This window comes from Belonocnema kinseyi, chromosome 10 (genome assembly GCF_010883055.1).
Source record: "Belonocnema kinseyi isolate 2016_QV_RU_SX_M_011 chromosome 10, B_treatae_v1, whole genome shotgun sequence".
In the NCBI taxonomy this organism is placed as follows: domain Eukaryota; kingdom Metazoa; phylum Arthropoda; class Insecta; order Hymenoptera; family Cynipidae; genus Belonocnema; species Belonocnema kinseyi.
Genome location: NC_046666.1, coordinates 30,136,895 through 30,161,001, shown reverse-complemented (window position 1 = coordinate 30,161,001; position 24,107 = coordinate 30,136,895). Strand labels below are relative to the sequence as shown.

Genomic DNA, 24,107 nt, shown 5'->3' with positions numbered 1-24,107 from the left:
TGTTTTGCTATAAAATCAATATTTTTGGTCCAAAACAATAATTTTTGGTTAAAAATACAATTTTTGATTGAAAATTAATTTCTTTGGTTAGGTATTCCACTATTTTTTTTAATTCTCTTTTTCGGTTTGAAAATAAACTATTTGCATAAAAGTTTAACTAATTTTTTATCCAAATTATATTTTGAGTTTAAAATCGAACGCTTTTGTAGAAAATTTGTTTTTGGACTGGAAAATTCAACAATTTAGCAAAAACTTGAGCTTTTTGGTTCACAATTAACCTTTTTGGTTGGAGAGTAATATTTTTTTTGAATATTGCCTTTACCATGACAATTGAGAATGATAAAATTAAAGCCATTAAAAATTAAAGACATTATTCAATTGCTCAATAATCTGAGAAATTATCTTCCTAATTTTTCAATCATTCCAAATTATTATGAAGGCATTTCATTAAAAATTGAAACCAAACTCTTTAGAATATTTTAATGTAAAATTATTAAATTTAAAACTGAATGAAAATGAATTAGTTGCATTTTAAATATTATATTTGACGATTTGAAAACTGTTAATTTCTAAACGATTAAATTTACTCAAAGTAATAGAATTTTTATGGGATGAAGTACAACAAAGTTTTAATATTACAAAATTTTTCTACTCATTTTTTCAAAATTTTAGATGAAGTTAATATTTCCCATTTAAAAATGCCTTTTTATTTGTAATATTTTTGTAGAATAATTGCATTTTAAAGTTTTACAATTAAAATTAATTATTATATAGAACTTTGAAATATTTAATTAAATTTTCAGTTTGAACTCCTTTCTAGCGAAATATTCTAAATTTAGAAATTTTAGATTAAAGGTTTTTAAATTAACAAATCCTTAGACAAGATAATCCTTTTAAAAAATTTGGTTTTCAAATTCTTATATTGCTAGGACAGATAATTTCTTGAGTTATCGAATTTGAATACTTTAAAGCTTTTTTAAGATATTTAGATACCATTTTTTTCTTTAGTCTTGGAAGATAATTGTTTTTAAATAAATGAATGAATAATTTAAAAAAAAATTTCTTGCAATCCTTATCCTTACTTGATAAAACAGATTTTAATATTTCAAAGCTTCTTAAATATATATCGATAGCAAAAAGAAAATAGTCCTAGTTAAATATTGATAAATTATTCTTTTTTTTATTGGCAAACTGTTTAATTTATACCGTTTCCTTAGGCAGAATTTGAAATCGTCTAAATTCTAATTTAAAGCGTTCAGAATTAAAAATTTTTATTTTCAATTCAAGAATCTCGAGAATTGAATGTTTCAGGCTAAGATTTCAAACGAGCTTAATTTCAAAGCGTTAAAATAAAATATTTTCCAATCAGAATTTTCAAAAATAGATTATTTAGGATTCTGAGAAATCAAAATTTTATTATTTCTAGTTGAAAGCATTCAAAATATAATAATTTAAATGTTAAAAATTTCAATCAATATAAATTTGAAACAATGAATATTTGACAATTCGAAATTAAAAACTAAATTCATTATTTCAAAATGAAAACTTATGAAATCCTAAAAATCTCACTTTTTAATTGATTCAAAAAATATGATTCAACATAAAAAGTGATTAGACAAATTTGTCTAAAATCATAAAAATTGATTTACCATTATGTTGGTTATGCAAAATGAAATTTTTTTATCATAAACCTATGAAATTTAATTCTTCTTAAGAAACCTTCGAAATAATCAGTAATTTTAAATGGGAAATATTAACTTCATCTAAAATTAAAAAAAAAAAAATTTTAATCGGTCGGAAATTAAAAATTTGTACGTTTTTAATTATATAACTTTTCAAATATTAACCATTTTAATTTCAATTTCAAAATTGAAACTACTTAAATTACTTTAGGTAAACGTAAATCATTAAGAAATAAAAAATTTTTAATTATACTTTTTGAAAGTCAGCCACTTTCAATTTCAATCGCAATATTAAAACATATTACAGGAAAGATTGGAAAATTTATTCTTTGCCATGAAAATTTAGAATCCTAACATTACCATACAAATTAAAGATATTATTCCATTTTCAAATAAAAAACTTGTCCTTTTTTTAACTGAGTTTGAAATTTCAAACTTTTTTGAATATTTTTTAAACGAAAACAAAATCTATATTTAATGCCCGGTTTTAAAATCTGCTCAGTTTTAAGGTTTGAATTTGACAAATTATCGCCTTGATTTTTTCATTGTTTCGAAATTATTCTGAAGAAATTTAAATAAAAATTAAAACCAAACTCTTTAGAATATTTAAATCTAAAATTTCTAAATTTGTAACTGACTAAAATCTAATTGGTTGAATGTTAAAGAGTACAGATTATCAATTTTGTAAGTTTTGAGTAAAAAAAGTTTTAATATCACAATAATTCGCTACTATTTTTAATAATTTTAGACGAAATTCGGATTTGTTTGAGTTTTAGGTTATTAGAGTATACACTTTCTTTTAAATTTTTCATTTTAAATTACTTTTTACATTAAACTTTTTTTTTTAATAATTTATTTTAAAGTTTTAAAATTGAAAGTTTTGGTATTTTATCGAGAACAATCAAGTTGAATTTATTTTTTGATTTAGGAACGTTTTTGTAATAAATCTTGAAGTTGAAGCATACTTTTCTTATTTTAATAAACATTTAGATTTCTGTAATTTGAGAAGCTTGAAATCTAATGAAATTGTCTAAATTCAGAAAAGCTTTTTAAATATATTTGGATGGAAAAACAAACTGCTACACGTAAATATTTGTAAAGAATGTTCTTTTGTCTTTACTTTTGAAAGATAATCTATTTTATTTAAATAAATCCCAATTTTAAACATTTTAATTTTTCCCAATCCTTACACTAACTTGAAAAATCGCATTTTAATATTTTAAAGCTTCTTAAACATCCTTTGATGTCAACAAAATGGTCCTAGTTAAATGTTTATAAATTTTTTTTTTATATTTTGTGTTTTACAAGTTAATTTTTTTTTAATTAATAAATTCCCAAATACCCGACTCTCGATTTTGAAACTTGCGGTTTATGAATTCCTGAAACTGCCGGCCCACGCAATTTTTCAGCGCGCAGGGCAAGAGACGGTTTCGAACCTCGCTTTGGAAGGGACAGACGACACTTACTTACTGTGGACCTAAACCGAGAGTCAGGTGTATTTCAGTTTTATAAAACCTTGCATAATTTGTAAATGCTATTGTAGGAATATAAAAAATGGCAGTCACATCGGCAGGAATACGGATGGCAGATATGCTGACAACACCCGTAACATCAATATTAATGCCAAATATATCATACACACCAAGTGCGGAAGTTTTGGAAACTGAACTCTGCATTGCTAATGGTTTTGAGGCCTTCAATTTTTTGAAGATTGACAGTTCTACCGAAATTGAATCGCAGAAAAATAAACCTGGGTTGACGGATCAAGAAAAAGAGGAAATAATAAGGGCCTTGTGGAAAATAGAATCATCTTTCACTGGATCCTCATCAAACGAAGATAGAATAATATTTATGGCTGCTATAAAGAGCGCAGTTGAAATAACTAAATATTATTTAAACAAGATGTCGGATTTGGATAAAGAGGAAATTAATTACAAAATACTAGGAATGAAACATATTTGCCTCCATCGTTTGAAATTAAGGATTGCTCAAACCGAAGCTCAAATTATTTCCATCAGGAACGAAATCCAATCACAATCAGCCCGTTTCTCGAACTCTTGCTCAAGGTCTTTAAAAATTTGTCAGATGGTAAGTCATTGTGTAAGCAACTAGACTATTATGTGCGCGCGCACGCGCGCGCTCACTTTTAATCTCATTTTTATCATTAACTTAATTTTCTAATAAAAATTTATTTGTTAAAATTTTCTGAACACTTATATTTTTTTTACATATTACGTAACGTTATTTTAAACACTTTTACCTTCCCGCACCCTAACTGCAGTTACGTATCAGCGGTTTTTTTTTTAGAATTATATAAATTTTATAATTTTCATGATACAATTAGGAAAGTTTTTAAAATATTTCAGATATTTCAAGAAAAGAATGTAGAAGACTTAGAGAATAATTTTTTAATTTTACAGGATTTTATAAATTATTAGAAAACTTTTAGCCTTTTCAAAAGATATTTAGGGCTTTTATAATTTCAGAAGAAATTATAAATATTTCATAAATTTTCGGAAATGCCTTCAAGGTTTAAAATATTTTAAATCTATGTAAAGCCTCTTGAATTTCTAAAATTATTTTTAAATAAATTCAATTTTTCTTGAAATTTTGAAAAACCGTTTAAAATGTAAAAAATGAAGCTCAAAATCTCAAAAATTTCTCACGAATTTGAAGAAAATTACAAAAAACATTAGTGTCCAGACTTTTGCGCTTCTAACGTCTGTCTTTCTTCTTGTTTAAAAACTTTCGCATAAATCTGAATTTTTTTAAATCTTCTGCAGTATAAAAATTTTCTTTATTCTTCTTAAATCTTCCCAATATTTTGGGAACCTAAAGAATTTATTTCATTATTCTGAATTGTATAAAAAGTCCTAAAATATCTTATAAATTTATATTGTTTTTTAATCGTTTCAAACCTTCTACATATCTCTTAAATTTACTAAAATTTGTTTTAAAATTATATATTATGGCAAGATGTTGCTTTATAAACTTTTAAACCCTTTTTTTAAATTTTATGAAACAATTTGAAACGTTTTGTAATTAATAAAAATTGTTTTAAATTTTTTCATGGATCTAAACTGTATATTTTTCCTTCGCTTAACACCCTAAACAATTATGTTTACCTAAATTTAAATTAAATCCTGGAAAATGAAAATAATTGTCTTCAAATCTTTCATATTTTTTTTTTTTTAAACAATTTTGATATCTTTAACATTTAAAATTATTATTTCAAAATAAAATATTAACTGCTTAAAATTTTCCCATAACTGTTTAAAAAAATTTATTCTCAAAATCTTTCGAAATTATTAAGACGCTTTTATTGTTCTAATTCTTAAAATAAGTTTTTTCAATGATTTTATTTTACTCGTCGTTTTTGAAAATTGAAAAAAAAGATTACCCAAATGTAAAAAAGAAAACATTTTTTCCTCCTTCAAAACTTAGAAATATATGGTAGCAAAATGTTTAGAAAAAATTATTGTACAACATGAAATACTTAATTAAAAAAAAGGTTTTTAGTCATCTAACAATTAATTAATTTTTTCATAAATGATAACATAAAAAGCATTAAACAATAATTTTTATTTAAACATAGAAATAATTTGCATATGGTTTGAAAAATCGAATGCAAATACATATTTTAGTACATCAATTAACCATTTCACAAAAAAGCCCATTAAAATATAATTCTGTCATAAAGCATTCAAATAACTTCAACTTTATATATTTTTTTTTAATTAGAACTTTTATTTATAAAATTTTTGTTTAATCAGCCTCAAATAATTTGTTTCATTGATTTTAAATTTTATTTACAAAAATTACAAAAATGTACAAAAATTTTATAAAAAAATATTCAGCTTATACCAATTAGCCATTTTAAAAAATAAGAAGTATTAAACTATAATTCTCACTAAAACATTTGAATAATTTTTAGTTAATACATTTTTTTAAATTTGAACTTTCATTTCTAAAATTTTTCTTTTTTAATACACTCGCAAAAGAATTCCAGAAAATGTGAGTTTTGTTAAAATCAGTTGATAATTAATTAATCATTTCAGAACATTAAAAACATTACACAAATATTTTCATGAAAACATTCAAATAATGTTTACATTCTATTCTCATTCAAATTTGAAACTGTATTTCTCTACATTTTATTTTTTTAGTAAGCTTTATAACTAAATTAAAAAAATTAAAATATGTCTACATATAATTTAGAAAATTTAATTTAAATACTCATTTAACAATATCGGAAGCACCATAAAAATTTATATAATTTTACTGCAAGTATTTAAAAGAAAAAAAGAAACTTTTATTATGAAAGTAATATATAATATTTAATTATATAATCTGAAAACAAATAACATATTTATATTACTAAATATTAAACAATTTAAATCCAATCTGTATGTACTTTGATATTTTATTTTTTATACATAAATTTTAATTTATATTATAATATTATTGAACTTAATGATTTCACAATATATCTATTAATTTAACAACCTTTTATATTATTTAACAAAATGAGATTTTAAGATTAAATTAAAAAAATTATTTTTGTAACATTGAATAAACCAATTTAAAATTTATTAAAATTATATTTAATTTCCAATTTGTAAAAAATTTAAAAATATGAAATATGAATATAATATTATAAAAATTATAAGCATGTACAGCATAATATTATTAAGCTTTATAATTTCTAAATATATAAATCATGAAAATATTATTATAATTAAAACGTGAAAAAAATGTGTGTTAATGATTCAAATATGTAAAATTTAGAAGTAATATAGCTTCAAAATTAAATAGTTAATCAATTTTGATTAGATAACGTTAACATAAAAATACGGCATTGTTTAATTTTAATCTAAAAATAACACGTTTTTTAACATTAAATTATAACATAATTAAAACATTAATATAATAATTTTATTTAATTGTAATTTAACTTGTAATAACTTTATGATTTAATTAAAATTTTAATTATAATTTAATCACTCACTTATGTCAAATTTGAAATTTATCTATATAGTTATTTTTAACATTATATCATTAATACAATTAGAACATGAAAATAATAAATTTATTTATTTATAATTTACTTTATTATAACTTTATATTCAAATAACGTTTTTCATTATAATTTATATAATAATATTATTAACTTGATGATTTCACAATATATCTATTAATTTAATATTATTTTACATTATTTTAGAAAATTAGATTTTAGCATAAAAATTAAATTATTATTCCTATAACATTAAATAAACCACGTTCTGGTGAAAATTATCTTCACTAATTTAATGTAACGATTGAAGAATTATGAGAAACAAATTTAAATAATAAAAATGGATTTTGAACAAAGTTGATAAATATTTAACCAAACACACAAAATATTATTACTCGACTAAAAAGTTTACTGTTCAAGCCAAAAAGATTCATTTTCTACGAAACAGCAGAATTTTCACCATTAAAGTTAATTAAAAATGAAATGCTTGAATAATCAATAAAAAATTTAAACTTTCAGATCAAAAATATCGAATTTATACCAAAAATGGAATAGTCTAATTGTTAGGTTAAAAGATTAATTTTCAGACAAACATGAAACGAATTCTCATCAAAATAGTAATATTTTCAAACAAGAAATAAAGTTTCAAGAAAAAATATTAATTTTTAACAAAATTCTTAATCTAAAAGTAGAACAAAAATGTTGAATTTTCTACCAAAGATATGAGTTTTATGATAAAATTATGAATTAAAAAATAAATAAATTTGTAAGAAGTGACAAACATTTTGAATCGTTTGGTTAAATGTTTAAACTAAAAAGATTAATTTTTGAACAACAATAGAAGATTTAAATTTGCATTGGAAAATTAATTTTAAATTAAGAAAAATAAGTCTTTCGAAAAACAATTGAATTATCAAGAAAATAGTGCAATTTTCTCTGCAAAATAGTGGAATTTAAAACCCAATAATATGAAGTTTCAATAAAAAAAATGAGTTTTAAATTAAATAGTAATGAAATTTTACGTTAAAATGTTTACTTTTTTACCTTAAAAATCAAATGTCAACAAAATACATACATTTTGAAGCAAGTATTTGAATTTTCAGTTGAGAAGATTAGATTTTTCTATCCAAAAAGACGAATTCTCGACAAATTACATAAATTTGTAATCAAGCAGTTGAAGTTCTAAATTTAAAAGATCATCTTTTAATCAGGAATAAAAAAGGTAAATTCTCATTTCAAAGAATTAATTTTTTCATTCCAGGAACATATTTTTAAAAAAATAACAGATATTCTACAAAAAAGTTAAATTTTCTATTACATATTTGCATTTTCAACTAAACTCCTAAATTTCAGAGACAAACAAGAGTTTCTTATATAAAATAATACAATTTGTAAAACAAGAATATAAAATTTTAATAGAATTTTAATAAAATAGTTTAGTAAAAAATTGACTAGTTACATTTTTAATAGAAAAAAAAAAATAATTTGCAACTAAAGAAATAAATTTTTTAATAAAATTATTGAATATAAAACTGGAATAGTCAAATTTCCCAGCCAAAGAAAAATGGAATTTTCAATAAAATGATGAATCTTCAACGAAATAAATCATTTTTAACAAAAAGTTTAATTTTCAACCAAGTAATTAAATTTTACTTTAAAAAAAATGAATTCTGAACAAAAAATACAGGAAACATTTCGAACAGAAAAGGCGGTCAAAAAATTAATAAAAAAAAAAAACAAATTTAGGCAATAAACTCGTTAAATACATCAATCTACTTTTACAAATAAGGAAATACTGTTATTTAATTTTATATTTCAATGAAAAAAATTAAGCTCGGTCTTGAAAAAATCCCCTGAAAATTTTAATTTTAAGTAAAGAAGAGTTTAATTCATTGAAAAAAGACTTTTTTTGTTGAATTTCCAACCAAAAAAGACGAATTTTCAATTAAATATATGAATTTTCAACTATAAACTTTAATTTGCAATCAAATAGTTGAATTTGAATTTAAATTTTAAAAAAGAACAGATTTTCAAACAAAGTGATCAATTTTTTACTAAAAAAGAGCAATTTTTCACGTAAAAAAATTAATTTTCCACACAATGAAAAAATAATTTGCAATTAAAGTGATGAATTTCCAACTAAAAATTATGAATATTTAATCAGAATATTTAAATTTTCAGGCAAAAAGACGAGTTTTCTGAAGAAAAAAAATAAATTTTCAAACAAAAAGATTAATTTTCGAACAAAAAGTTAAATTTTTCCAAGAAAATACGATTTTCCGATAAAATACATGAATTGTCAAATAAAAAATTAATTTTCCACCAAACTAATGAATTTTGAACTGAAATAATTGAATTTTCAAAAAAAATTAACTTTCAACCAACTGGATTGATTTTAAAATAAAATAATTGAACATTCAACTGGAATAGTTACATTTTCAATTTAAAAAATTAATTTTTAGCTAAAGAAAAAAATTTCAAGAAAATGATGAATCTGCAAGCAAAAAAAAATTTTAACAAAAAGTTTTAATTTTCAACCAGTTAATTAAATTTTCTTCAAAAAAATATGAGTCCTGAACAAAAAATTACTTGATATTTCAACCAGAAAACGCGTTCAAAAATGATTTAAAAAATTGCCATACAATCGTTGAAAATACAGTAATATAAAGCTACTTCTACAAATTAAGAATCACTGTTATTTAATTTTATATTACAATTTTTTAAAAATTTAAAAATTGTAAATATTATATTTTATATAATAAAAATAGAAGACCTAAATTTTTCGTTAAAACAACAAATTTTTAACAAAAAATATTAATTCTCAACCAAATAATTCCATTTTAAATTCAACAAATGAATTTTCTACAAAAAAACAGTTTTAATCAAATATATAAATGTTCAACTAAAAAAGATAAATTTACAAACGAAAGCTAATATTTCAATTTGAGGTTAGAAATGTCAATTTTAAACATACAAACATAAAACCGATTTTTCAGCAAAATGAATTAATTTCAAAGTGAACATATAAATTTTCAAGCAAAAATGTAATATTTACAGCTTCAGATAAAAAAAAATGCTTTTCACTAAAAATATACGAATTTTCAGCCAAAGAAATTAATTTTTAATCACATTGATGAATTTTAAACCTTAAATATGAATTTTTGTCTAAATAGTGAAAATCTCAACATACACAGTGAATTTTCTATAAAAAAAAACGAATTTTTATCTAAATATTTTGTTTCAGCCAAAGAAATGAATTCTTAAGAAAAAATAGAATAGTTACATTTTCTACAAAACAGAAATTTGTGTAGCGAAAAGAAAACATTTTAATTAGAAAAGATAAATTTTTTCACAAAAAGTAGAATAGTTAAAGTGAATTTTCAACTAAAATGATAAATCTTCAACTAAAAGAATTTAATTTTTAACCAAATGCATGAATTTTCAACCGAAGAGATAAATTTTTTTCAAAAATGAAATACTTGAATTTTTGGTTAGTAAAGTCAGTAAAAAACTTAATTTTCAATAAAATCAAAGTAAATTTTCAACGAAAGAGTATCATTTTCAACCAAATATTAAATATTTTATCAAAAAGATGAATTTTCGACAAAAATGGAAGTTTATTTTTAGTTAACAAAATTAATTCTAAATAATAAAAAATAAGTTTCAGCGAAAAAGATCAATTTTCGACCAAGAGGATGAATTATCTACCAGAATAGATAAATTTTTAACAAAGTTCATGAATTTTCAACCAAGTATTTGAATTTTTAATCAAAAAGAGGAGCTGGTTACGAAGGAGCTTAAATATTTTCTTAAAAATTCGAATTTCTAATAAAATACAAGGATTTTAAACCACAGATTTGAATTTTCTACTCAAAAAGATAAATTTTGAACCAAACATATACGAATTAAATTTTCAGTTGAAACAATTTTCAATAGAAAACATAATTAAAAAAAAAAATAGTTGCGATTTTTAACCATATTAATAAAATTCACTTCAACTTTAGTTTTTCAAAATTTTTTATAAAGATTTTTATAAAAATTTGTATACCTTCAATTTGCCATTTTTTCACACGCATTCTCTCATTCTCTCTCAATCGCTCCTCTAACATTCTCCAACTTCTCCGTCCATTCTTCTCCTAATCCATCTTCTCCTAGAATCTTAACCACATATTCTTGCCAGCTTCCTTTATCTTTTATTCCTCTCCTACTTCCTTCCCATACATGCTCCTATGTTTTCTCCTTCAATTCACGTATTCTACTATTTCTGTTCTCTTCTTTTTCCTAATAAATTCCCTCTCTTACCTCCTTTCCCAATCTAAATTTTTCTATTCTTGTTCACCTTCTCTCTCCTTTTCTAAATACTTTGTTACTCCTTTCTTTTTCTATGTTTCTAGCATTAAAAAAATTCTATTCGTTCTTCTTCCCTTCTTGTTAATTCTATCGTCCTCTCTCTTTTCTCTTCTACCTCCATCGAACACTTTCTCGCTAACTCTCTTTCTTTTCCCTCTCTAAGCTTCGTCTCAAATTTACATGCCCTCTTTCCCGCTATAATACTTCATTTATCCCTTGGCACTGCTTCTATCCCCATATATCCTGGCGATCTCCAGTCTGCTCCTAGTGCCCCCTTGTATACCTTTCTTGTAAACTCTCAATATCTTCCCTTGCTTTCCACCCTCATTTCTGTTATTTAACCTAATACCGGCCATATCAGCGTATCAAATAACCACATTCTCCTTCTTAAATCTTTTTTAACCTTATTTTTATTCCCCATATCTGTGTTATTACCCCTGCTCTTTTACTTCTTCTAACTTTATTCCCTTTTATCTCCCAGTCCATTCTTTCTTCCCGCTTTTTTTCTACGCCTCATTATCTTTTTCTTTTTTACATTCAAATTTAGCTTTTTTTCATTCAAGTATTTCTCTAATCCTGTAGTTAAGCCCACCATACCTTCTCCGTCATCTGCCATCAACTCTTTGTCGTCTGCATATGCCAGTGTATATATCTTTTCCTTCCCTATCCTACGTCCTTCCCAAACTTTTCCCCTCATTTTTTCTTACAAGTCTGATATTAATATATTAAATAAAAGAGGGCTCAGAGGACATCCTTGCCATACTCTTTTCACCAACCAGAAGCTATCTCCTACTTGCTCCCCCACCTTTACTCTGATTTTTGTTTCTGTAAAAATTTCCGATACTCTATTGTTGCCTCTTTTTTTCCTTTTAATTCTCTTATTTACCAGATACTTGAGAACATATATGTTGTTAATCACCCCTGTTCCCTTTCTAAACTCTGTCTGATTCGGTGGCTCTATCTTTTTTTGCTCAACTTCTTTCTTCAATCTCTTCGATAAAACCGTTACATAGACTTGATACAGTGTTGGCATCAGCGTAACACCCCTATAATCTTCAACTTCCTCTCCTTTGGGTTTCTTCACTATTCGCATCACTACTCTTTTTTCCATAACTCTGTCTACCTCTCTCCTCTCCATACTCGATTACACATTATCCATGCTTGTATCTCTAGTTCCGTTTCTCAATATTTCTGTACTTCATTTGGAATCTCATCTATACTAGGTGACTTTCCATCCTTCGTTATTCCGAACACATTGACTATTACTTGCCTTTTTATGTACTCTTTCTCATATCTTTCTCTATCATGTTTTCCTTCCTTCCTAACTCTTCTCTCTACTCGTAACAAATCAAAATAATATTATTTTCATTCTACCATTTCAATATCTTGATTTACTCTTTTTTTATTTTTATTTCTAAATTTACTACCTTTTATACCTCTTTTTCCGTCGTAGCCTTCTGCGCCTCTTCCTTAAACATTTTATTCTTTTCCTCTTTTTTTTAATCACTCAACTCAGTATAATCTTTTTCTTTTCTCGTATATTCTTTCCCAAGACTTTTTTCTTTTCTCCACTTTCTTAATTCCTTTCTGAACTCCTTTTTTCCTTTACAATCCTCATTCCATCCACTTCTATTCCCCCCTTTACTAACTTCGTTTTGGTTTGTGCACTCTGATCCTATTTTTATTTCTCCTACCATTTTTTCCATCTCCTTGTACACATTTACCTCTCTAATTTTGATACAACTGCCCTTTTCTCTAAACTGTCTTTTTTCTTGCCTTGAACAATCCCCTTTTCCTACACTTTTTACCTTTTCTTCTCTTTTATTCATATTGCTATCAATTTTTTCTCCCTTTAATGTCACTATAAAATCTCCACCTTTTATAAGGCTAATTTCTTTTTTATTTTCTTAAATTATTTCTTTTATCTTCTCTACTTTCTCCTGCATATCACCGTTTAAATAAACCCCCACCCCACTATTGTCCACTTCTCTCCTTCCATCTCTACCTCCTTTACTAGTAATCCCTCTTTTTGTTCTTTTCTCTCTTCCTTATCTTTTCCTGTTATAGATTCGTTTCTTACTCCCATCACCATTCCTCCTATTACTCTTATCTTTTTATTTTTCCTCTTTGCATTTTGAACTTGTCAGTTTTAACCTTTTGGTGACCTTGCCCTTACTCTTTCCCATCCCTTTTCATGTATCCACGTTTCCATCATTATTGCTATATCCCATTTTGTCAAATTTCTCATAAACACCCTATCCTTTTTCTCCAGCCTGCTATATTCCAGTAACATATCTTCCATTCTTCCCTACTTTCATTTCTCGTCTCTTTTTGCTTCTTACTATTTCTTATTTTCCTATCTCAGATTCCTTCCTGTCCTAGCTTCTTGACACCACATTTCTCACTATTTCTTACCTTTTTCCATCCCAATCCCAACACACTCCGTCTATCTGTATATTCCCATAACTAACCCATGTTCTCTTTCCCTTTTTTCTTTCCTTTTCTTCTATTTTCATTAATTTATAGTGCATCTTCCTTTCTACCCATGTTAAATCAGCCTCTGTTCTCTCCGGGCTTCCATATAACAACCTCTTTTTTCACATGACCTTCCTCCGATGTTCCCATTTGGTTAGTTTCACTAGTAACATTCTTTCCCCTCTTTGCTCTTTCCTTCCTACACTTCTCACTTCCTCTATCTCTACCTTAGCATCAATCCTTTTTAGTACTTCTTCAACTCCTTCCTTTGGCTCCTTCCCTTCTAATCTTATACCCTTTATCACTATGTTTCTTTTTCTTTTTTCCCTCTCTTTCTTTTCTATTCTTCGTTATATTTTTCTCAGCCTTTCCTTCTCCGTTTCCCCACTCTCCCTGGCTCAAAACGCCGGTTTGAACATTCTATTTTTTTCAATCTAATTTCCAGTTCCTCTACCTTTTTATAAAGCTTTTTCTGTTTTAATAAAAATTTGTCTTTTTGATTCAAGAGCTTACCTTTTTTAGTAGATATATTGCATTTTACTTGGATAAAAATGTAACTATTTTTTTGAAAATTCAACCATTTCCTATTTTTTCCTACTTTTTGTTTGAAATTCGCATTATTCTGTTGAAAAGTCAAATCAAATTTTGTTTTAATTGGCCTTTTTTAAATAATTTATCAAGGTTTTTTGTAAAATTAAAATTTTTATTTGAAGAAATTTCATCTTTCTTAAATGAAATGTAACTGTTCGTTTGACAATTCAACTCTTTTTCAAACAGTTTTTTTTTTACTTTAAATATCGCTTGCTTTAGCAGAAATGACGTCTCTCTTGGATTAAAATGCAACTGTTTGGTTGAAAATTTAACGATTTTGTTGAAAACTCATACTTTTTGGTTGAAAATTCTTCTAATTTTTAAAAATTAAAGTATTGTGAAGAAAATTTAATATTTTAGGCCTAAAAAGAGAACTAAAATCTTTTCTGGATCAAAATTCAACTATTTTTGGAAATTTTTTCTTTGTTAATTAAAAATTCATGTGTTTTAAGAGGGATTTCCTCTTTCATGGGTAAACATGTATTTTTGGTAGTGAATTAAACTATTTTGTTAAAAATTCATTCTTTTTGGTTGCAAAAGTTCATTTTTTTGGATAAAAAATTGGATAAAAAACACGCGCGGTCAGCGTCCCTGGACGTTTACCAAAAATAGTATAAATAATATTTGTGATTACAAATTTTATTATTTTGCTTAAAATGAAACTATTTTCATGAATTCAACAATTTTGTTAAAAAATGATACTTCTTGGTTAAGAATTCAACTGTTTTGTTGAAGATTCATCTTTTTGACTAGAATATCCCACAAATTTATTGAAATTCAATTTTCTTGACTAAAAATTTTTCTAAATATAAAATTCAACTATTTTGTTAAATATTTATCTTTTGCGTTTAAAATATCACCTCTTACTGTAGATATTTCGCCATCTGTAGTGAAAAATTTCACATCCTGGTTAAAAACTAATCCTTTTTTTGCAGTAAATTAATTTTATAGTTGAAAATTTAACTGTTCTGTAGAAAATTTATATTTTCAGATCTAAAATTCAACAAGTTAATAGATACTTTAATTATTCTGTTGAAAATTAATTCTGTTTATAAATTCAGCTGTTTTTAGTTCCTAATTATAGCCTTTCCTTTTTTTTTTTGTAATGCACAATTTTAGTTCAAAATTCGTTGGCTTTTTTTAAAATTAATTTTCTTTCCCTAAAAATTTAAATATTTCGTTGAAAATTCAAAGGATTTGTTGAAAGTTTCACTGTTTCGTGGGAAATTTGTAATTCGGGTTCTAAAATTCAACCATTCAGTAGATAATTTATATTTGGTTTAAAAAAATTCGTGTTTTGTGAAAATTCGCCTTTTTTTTTGACAAATTTTTTCGTTCTAAATGCAACTGTACATTTTACAATATCAAAAACAAACTATTTGAAAATACATAACTTAAAACTATCAATTAATTATAAAAAGAGTACAATTTAAAATTTTCGATTTCAATCCATGTGTTCCAAATTTGCGCCGAATAATTCAAATACGTCTTTTTTAGAAGGAAATTAATTTCATCAGGAAAATGTAACTATTTTCTTAAAATTATGTTTTTTGGGTTAAAAAAAAATTTTTTTTAGATTGAAAATTTACAACGAAGGTCCAAAGAAAATCATATTTTTGTACACGATTGGAACCGGAAATATGTTTTCTTTATCATTCATGTATTTTGTTAAAATTAGTGTTTTTTGGAAGAAAATTAATCTTCTTGGTTACAATATTTTGTTGAAAACTTGTTCTTTGTTTGACTAAAAATTAATTTTTTTAAATTTTAGTTTAATTATTTGACATTTGCTTGAAAAGTTATATTTTGAGGTTGAAATTTTAATTATTTTGTTAAAAATTAATGTATTTTATTTCAAGGTTAAATTTTTCGGTAAAATCTTTTAAAAAAAATTTTTCGGTGGAAAAGTCATTTCTTTTGGTGATACATTAATATTCTTGATTGAAAATATATTTGTTTGGTTGGAAAATCAACTATTTTGTTGAAAATTCTTTGTTTAATGATTGAAAATAGTTTCCATAACTAAAAATTAGCATTTCTCAATTTTGGTTGAAATTGAATCCTTTCTTAGTAAAAAATTCAATTATTTAGTCGAAATTTCACGTATTTTGTAGAAAATTAATGTTTATGGTTGAAACTTAATCTTTTTGTTTGAAAATTCGTCTTTCTTTGGTAGAAAATTAATCTTTTTAGTATATTCAAATCTGGGTTTAAAAGTAATATTTTTCAGATCAAAAGTTATCCATCTGATTAAAAATTAATGTATTTTCTCAAAAGTTATTTTTTCTTTGTAGAAAATTAATTTTCGTTTTGAGAAATTCAACTTTTTACTTCAAAATTCGATATTATGGTTGAAAATTCATTCTTTTCGATGACAGATGAATCATTTACATTAAAAATGCATTTCTGTCACTGAAAATTTATTTATTTTTTAAAACTTCGTCTTTTAGATAAAAAAATAATCTTCCTGGTTGGAAAATTAACTATTTTGGGTAGAAAATTCATCTTTCTGACTGAAAATTCATTCATTTTGTTAGAGATTTGTCTTTTTTAGTAAAAAGTTGATCTTTCTTGTTAGAAGTCCCACCAATTTGTTACAAATTCATTTTTTGTAGACAAAATTCATCATTTTAGTTTAAATTCATTTTTTCTGTTGATAAATTATCTTCTGGGTTAAAAATTCATCTCTTTTTCTTGAAGATTTAGCTGAATTTTTTTTCTAATTTATATTTTTATGTTTAAAATTGAACTATTTCGTTGAAAATTCATCATTATTGGTTAAAAATGAATTTTTTCACTAAAGAAATTTATTACTTCATCTTCGGTTTAAAATCCAAAATTTACCAAATTTTTCGTTGAAAATTCGACCTTCTTGGTACAAAATTAATATTTTTGGTTGAAGATTTATTATTCTAGTGCAAAATTAATTTACTTAAATAAAAATACAAATATTTCATTTTTGGTTGACAATCTACTTTTTTCATGTACTTTGTTGCAAAATTGTTTTTTTTTTTTTTTTGTAAAAAAATCTTGTTCTCAGTTGAAAACTCACATATTTGGTTAAAATTAATTTTTATTCAAGATTCACCATTAACTCATCATTTACTATTCGGTTTTTCGTTTGAAAATTACCTTTTTTAGTTAAAAATTAAGGTTCTTTTTTTAATTAATAATTTTTAGATAAATAAGGTTTTTTCTGGGCATTTTTACGTATTGATAAACATCACTAAATACGATTTATCGGTGATTCCTAATACCTAATTCTTATTTTTTATTTAAAATGCATTCCTTAGTTCAATAATTTAAATATGTGGTTGACAATTCCTTTCAAAAATTCAATTTTTTCTTGAAATTTCATGTATTTAGTTAAAGATCTGGTTTCTTTTTGGTAAAAAATTAATATCTTTGGTTGAAAATTAATGTTTGTATATGAAAATTTATTTTTTTAAGCGAAATTAATCCAATTTTTTTGGAAAACATTTCCTTTTTTAGGTTAGGTTTATAGTAGGTTGAGAATTCCTTTAGAAATTCAAATATTTGGTTGAAATTTCATGTATTTTGTAAAAAATCTTTGTTTCTTGGTACGAAAAATTAATTTCTATGGCGGAAAATTAAGTATTTATATGAAAATTCATTTTCTTAACTGAAAATTTCTTTTTAGAACTCAAAATTTAACTATTTCAATTTTTATTGAAAACAAATTTTGTTTATACTTGTTGGGGTCTGAAATTCAAAATTACAAATAGTTACCAAAAGGCATTACTTATTAAAAAATCAAGTTAATAAACATAATTGTTCACACAATTTATTATTTATAATCATATTCTCTCTGAATAATGCTAGAAAGTGGGAATTTTTTCTGACATTTTCCACTTAAGATACTATTGAGATTATAATTAAATTAAGTTAAAAATTATAATTGTTTCAAAAATTTATTATTCCTAATAATATTCTCAATATCTCTTAAATTTATTTAAATTTCTCATACAATTCTTAATCAATCCTACAAAATAAAAAATACCTTAAAAGTTTCTAATTTTTGTTTAAAATTTTGGAAATCTTTTGAAATCTTCTTAAATATTCTCTTAAAACGAATGTTCTGAGATGAAACCCATTTTTAATTTTTATAGGAATCTTAATGAAATTTTCGTATATAATTTTATTTTTAATTATTTGGAATCTTTTCAACTTTTGAATTATTTAAACAAATTTTTTTAAACTTCTGAATGTCTTTTAAAATGATTTGACTTTTTCCTACCATTTTTAATAAAACCTGCAAAGATTTTTAAATTGTCTGAAATTCTTTCAGCTTATTTTTTTTTTTACAATTTTGATAATCAGTTTAAGTTTTTTAAAAAATACTTTTAAAAATAATGAGGAACTTTATACAAAATAGTTCAATTTTTTACTCGGAAATGTAAATTGTCAATAAAAACATACATTTTTAATTCAAGAAAATAGTGTAATTTTTAATCAAATAGTTGAACATAAATATTTATGTGAAGTTTCCATAAAGAAGAAGAATTTTCTACCAAGAAATAAGACTTTTTAGTACACGAATTTTTAACAAAATAATGGAATATTAAAAAAAGGTGAAAACATTTAAATCAAATAGTTAAATTTTAGTTTTACGAAACATTTTCATTTTTATCAAAGACTTTGTGTAATCTTCGAATTTCAGAGTAATAAACTCCATGCGAAATTTCTAGAGTGGAATCAAAGTTTACAACAGCTTAATTTTATTGTTGTTAAATCCGGAAAATGAAATTTACGATTTCTGTTCACAATGTCCAATTTAAAATCTCAGGTAACGTCAGCCTCCTAAGATATAATCCCAGGCGAGAACAAACAAGCGAGGGGTATCACGCTAGATACAATGGTGGGGGTAACCTTAGCTGGTCATAATTCATAATGCGAGACGAGATTGCGAGTCGGGCGTTCTCGTAGCGACCACACGAGGTGCGCGCTTAGCCTTTGCGGCAAAGTGTGCGCGCAGCCCATGCAATTTTGTTGTTGTTAGCTGAAAAAATATCGACTTTTAGTTAATAATAATAGCTTTTTTTAAACACTCTAAACATGGACAGTATCCGAGGAAACCATCTGCTGGATTCGTCGACAAACACGTGTCGTTTGGCGCGTCAACAACGTTTTCCGTTGTAGAAGCTATTGCGTCATCCCGAATGACGTGGAATTTTTCCAGAAACACAAGAGCCTTAAGGTTCATTCACACGCGATTTTGCAAATTTTTAAGTGTAACCGTTTTTTAAATATAAAAAAATGCGCTAAATTCCCTCCTTTTCACAGTTTTAAAAAGAAAATCGGCTTTTTTCCGTTTTGATAGAATTTTCCGATTTTTCGTTGAAATGTTTGTTTTGGTGAAAAATCTTGTTATTTGATTAAAAATTTTATTTTTAAATCTAATTTTTAGATTCTATTTCCAAATATATTCTTTCAAGTTCAAAATTCATCTATTTGATTTAAAATGTATCTTTTTTTAGTCGAAAATACATATATCTTGTTCAAAATTCCTATTTTTTTAACTCACTTCAATTATTTTTAATCAAAAAAAAAAAAATATTTTATCATCAATACCACTTTTTGATGAGAATTCATATTTTCATTTTAGAAACTGAACTATCCGTTCAAAAGTTGAACTGCTTTCTTAAAAATTAAGTTTTTCATGAAGATTCATAATTTCAGTTGAAAATTCATCTTTTGAGTAAAACGTTTACCCGTTTTTTAAAACGAAAATATAGCTATTCAATTTTTAGTCCAAAATTTACATATTAAATTAAAAATGTATCTTTTCTATTTTGTCAAGGATTTAACTACTTTGCCGAAAATTCTTATTATTTGTTTAAATGTCACAGTTTTTTATTTTTAATTAAAATAGGTTTTGAAGAAAATTTCAAGTATTAAAGTTTTCTTTGTGGATTCATCAGTTTGGTTTGAAAATTCAACCGATTTGTAGAAAATACATATTTTTTGTTTAAAAAGGAATTACTTAGCTGATACCACTTTTTTGTGTTAAAAATACACCTTTTTCGTTAAAAATTCACCTTTCTGGTGGAAAATTAAACTATTTTTGGATAAAATAAACTGTTTGGTTAAAAATTAAACTATTTATTTAAAAATTAACTACTTGGTGGAAAATTAACTTTTTTGTTGTAAATTCATAGTTTGGATGGACAATTATCAATCTATTTTGTTGTTAATTCGTCTTTTTGGGTACAAAATTAATCAACAACTTATCTTTTTTCACTTGCACCTGATTCTTTCTTACTACAAAAGTTAACTTTTTTAATGGAAAATGTAACCATTGGTTTAAGAATTTAATTATTTATTTTAAAAACCAAACTAATTTTTAAGAAAATTCATCTTTTCGACTGTGGATTCAAATATTTTGTTAAAAATTCGTCTTTCTGACTGCATTTCTCTTTTTTGTCTATGTATTTAAGTATTTTCTTGAAAAGTCTTATTTTGTGGTTTAATTGTATTCATAGAAAACTCGTTTTTTTATTGAAAACTGGTAGAAAATTCTTTTTTTCATTAATTTTTGTAACGAAAAATGTAATTATTTCATTTTTTGTTAAGAAAATTTTTTTTTCATGTTAAAAATTCGAATATTTTGTAAAAAATTTGTCCTATTATACACAAATTCTAGTATGGGTTTAAAAACTTCTATGTGATAGAAAATTATAGTCGTGAATATTATTAAAGTGTTCCAAATTTAGAAAGGAAATGAAAATTCTTAAAATTTAGTTATTTGTTTCAAAAATATATGTTTAAAATTCTTTTAACTATTTATATATTGAGAAATTTCGTTTCAGAATTGAGTAAAGTTAAAGAAAATGTTTTTCTTGAAAAAATAAGTCAGCGTACAATAAAATTGAAATATTTTTAGAAAATTGTTAAGAAGCAATAGTAAAAAAAAATTAGTTAAAACACGCATTGACAAAATAAATGTTTTTTTAGGACGACTGAAATATCCTTAAAAATTAAATGCCACAAAAGTGTAAAATTACCGAATAAAAAAATTCTCGAAATAAGTTATAAAATGAAATGTTGCAAATTAACAGATTTAAAATATAAAGGTTAAAAAACTCAAAGTAGATAAAAAAATCAAAAAGTTTTACTGATTTTTAGTTGGAGATTTATAAAAAAAATCATAAAATTAAAAAAAATTTAATTTGAAAATTTAAAGAATGATTAATCACTTTTAAAGAAAGAGTAACAAATTAAAAGATTTGAACTTAAAAAGTTAAATATTGTATTATTTGAAAGAAAAATAAATTAAATACTTGAAAAGTAGTACAGATTTTTAGTTGAAGTTTTAAATAAAATATTGATATAAACTTGAAAAATATTTTATTGGAAAATGTAAAAAATAAATAATCATTTTTAAAAAAGAGTTAAAAATTTAACGATTTAACATTAAAAAGTTTGTATGATTTTTAGTTAAAGATTTAAAAAAAAAATATTCATATAAAATTGAAAAATATTTGATTGGAAAATTAAAAAATAAATAGTCATTTTTAAAAAAGAGTTAAAAATTAAACGATTTAAAAATAAAAAGTTACAAATGGTATTGTTTGAAATAAAAATAGAACCAAAATTAAACTATTTAAAATTTATGTATCGTTAATAAAATTTGTAATTTTTAATTATTACTATTTTAGAATTCTGAATGTTCACATTGAAAGTTAATTTTCAATTTTTTCCCTTCATAATAATTTTTAACTTTGGAATATTAAGTCATATGAGTTGTTGGGTACAAAACGTTTAATTTAGTTTGAATTTAAAAAAATTGAACGCTATTGATAAAAAATAATATAATTTCTTTAAATTTGAATGATCCCGTTTTCAAAATCTTGATCGAACCATATAAAATTTTTAACTTTTTTTTAAGTCGATTACTATCGAAACATAAATCTGCAATCAAGAAATTTCAAGATTCTCCAATTCAAAATGAAATTGTTCAAAATGCATAATTTAACTGTTTTGGAATAAAATAAATTTTTGAGTTAAAAATTAAACTATTTATTTGAAAATTAACTACTTGGTAAACAATTAATTTTTTGTTGAAAATTGATAGTTTCGAATGGATAATTTTATTAATCAATTTTGTTGTAAATTCACTTTTCGGGTAAAAAATTAATCTGTTTTGAAAATGTATCTTTTCGTCTGTAGATTTTATACTATTTTGTTAAAAATTTGTCTACTTCATTTTTTGTTAAAAAATTATCTTTTTTCAGTTAGACCCGATTCTTTCTCAGTACAAAATTTAACTATTTTAATAGAAAATTAAACCATGTTTTTTTTAAATTTAATTATATACATAAAAAATAAACTAATTTTTAAAAAATTAATCTTTCCGACAGGATTGAAGTCTTTTTTTGAAAATACGTCTTTCTGGCTAACAAAATTAGTCTCCCTTTTGCAAATTTATCTTTTTGAAAACCCATTTTTTAGTTGAAAATTAATTTTTATGAATGAAAATGTAACTATTTAATTTTCGGTTAAAAATGAAACTTGTTTCAGCTAAACCCGATTTATTCTTAGAAAAAATTTAACTAGTTTTGTGGAAAATTTACTTTAAAAAAAAAATATATTATTTTTCCGAAATATAAATCTGCAATCAATAAATCTGAAGATTCTCTTATTTAAACTTATTTAAACTCAAGATTTAAAACTTTACCAATAATATATTTTCAGTGTCACGTAAAAACAGCGGTTTTTAAATTGTTTATATTTTTAATGCAAGAAAATAAAAATCCCGATAATTGAATCCGCGCTTTTCGTACGTGCAATTTCTGATAGTAAAATATAATTTTCTTTTCAGATTTTTACCATTTTTGGATTTTTTTTCCTTAAGCTTGATCCAGTAGATCCAATGGACTATGAAAGTACTACATTTTACAATATAACAAGCATGTTAGGATTCGCCATTTCAGCATGCTTCTTGATGATCTCCATTCCTAGTAATATTAACGAATTCGACAAGACTGTGTGTTCATTTGTAAGCATCATTGAATGAAAGAAAAAATGAAAGAAAATGAAATCCGATGAAACCCAAATGAAAGAAGATTCCTTTTTACCTAGGACACCACGTTTTGCGGCTTGTGGACCTTTTTGATGTGCACGGCTACTTCCTACTTGATGTGGAATATGGAAGGCAAAAGAAATGGACCCTCTATTGCCGTGGTAAGCAAAATAAAAAGTTTAAACAGTAAGTATATATCTAGACGCGTTTTTTCGATAAATTTCGATTTAAAGAATTCAAAAGAATCAAAAAGAATTCGAAAGAATTCAAAAGGAATTCAAAAGAATTCGAAAGATTTCAAAAGAGTTTAAGAGATTTTCAAACAATTTAAAACAAATTAAATTAAAAAAGCTTCCAGGTGATTCAAAAAAGACTTTCAAAACATTTCAAAAAACTCAAGAGAAATCCAAAAGATTTCCAGACTTTAAAAGATTTCAAAACAATTAAAAACAATTTAAAGTAAATTCAAGGAGATTGAAAACAGACTGTTAAAAAATCCTCAAAAAACTTAAGGTGAATTCAAAATGAGCAAAAATAATTTTAAAAAATTTAATTTAAAAATATTGTAAAAGTATTAAAAGATAATTTAAACAAATGCAGAAGATAATTTAACTAAAAGAAACTCAACGGGATTCCAAAATGACTTTGAGAAAATTTTAAAAAACTCAAGGTAAATTCAAAATATTCCTAGAAAATTAAAAAATTTCAATAACAATTTAGAAGAACCTAAATAAAAAAAATATATTTAAAACAGAATTTAATAAAATTTTTAAAAACTCAAGATGAATTTAAAATGATTCGAAACAATTAAGAAAAATTTGTAATAATTTGAAAGGAATTAAAGTAAATTCAAAAAGATTTATGGAGATTCAAAACAGATGTCTTCTACCCCGTGGTCAGGTTGTGTGACGCGTATTTGAGGTAGGGGGACAGTGTGTGATGGGGGGGG

At 24.1% G+C, this 24,107-nt stretch overlaps 1 protein-coding gene across 3 annotated transcripts in view; it reads left to right on the top strand.

Annotated features, from left to right (window-relative positions):
- LOC117181974 overlaps positions 1-24,107 on the top strand; it is a 37,715-nt gene that overhangs the window by 1,357 nt on the left and 12,251 nt on the right. For 2 of the 3 annotated variants that reach the window (XM_033374997.1, XM_033374996.1), the window contains exons 2-4: positions 3,226-3,770; positions 22,958-23,134; positions 23,218-23,319. In XM_033374997.1, coding sequence (XP_033230888.1) covers positions 3,237-3,770; positions 22,958-23,134; positions 23,218-23,319 — 813 coding nt within the window. In that variant the 5' untranslated portion in view covers positions 3,226-3,236. The remainder of the gene's footprint in view (positions 1-3,225; positions 3,771-22,957; positions 23,135-23,217; positions 23,320-24,107) is intronic. The other variant, XM_033374998.1, reaches the window with a different exon arrangement.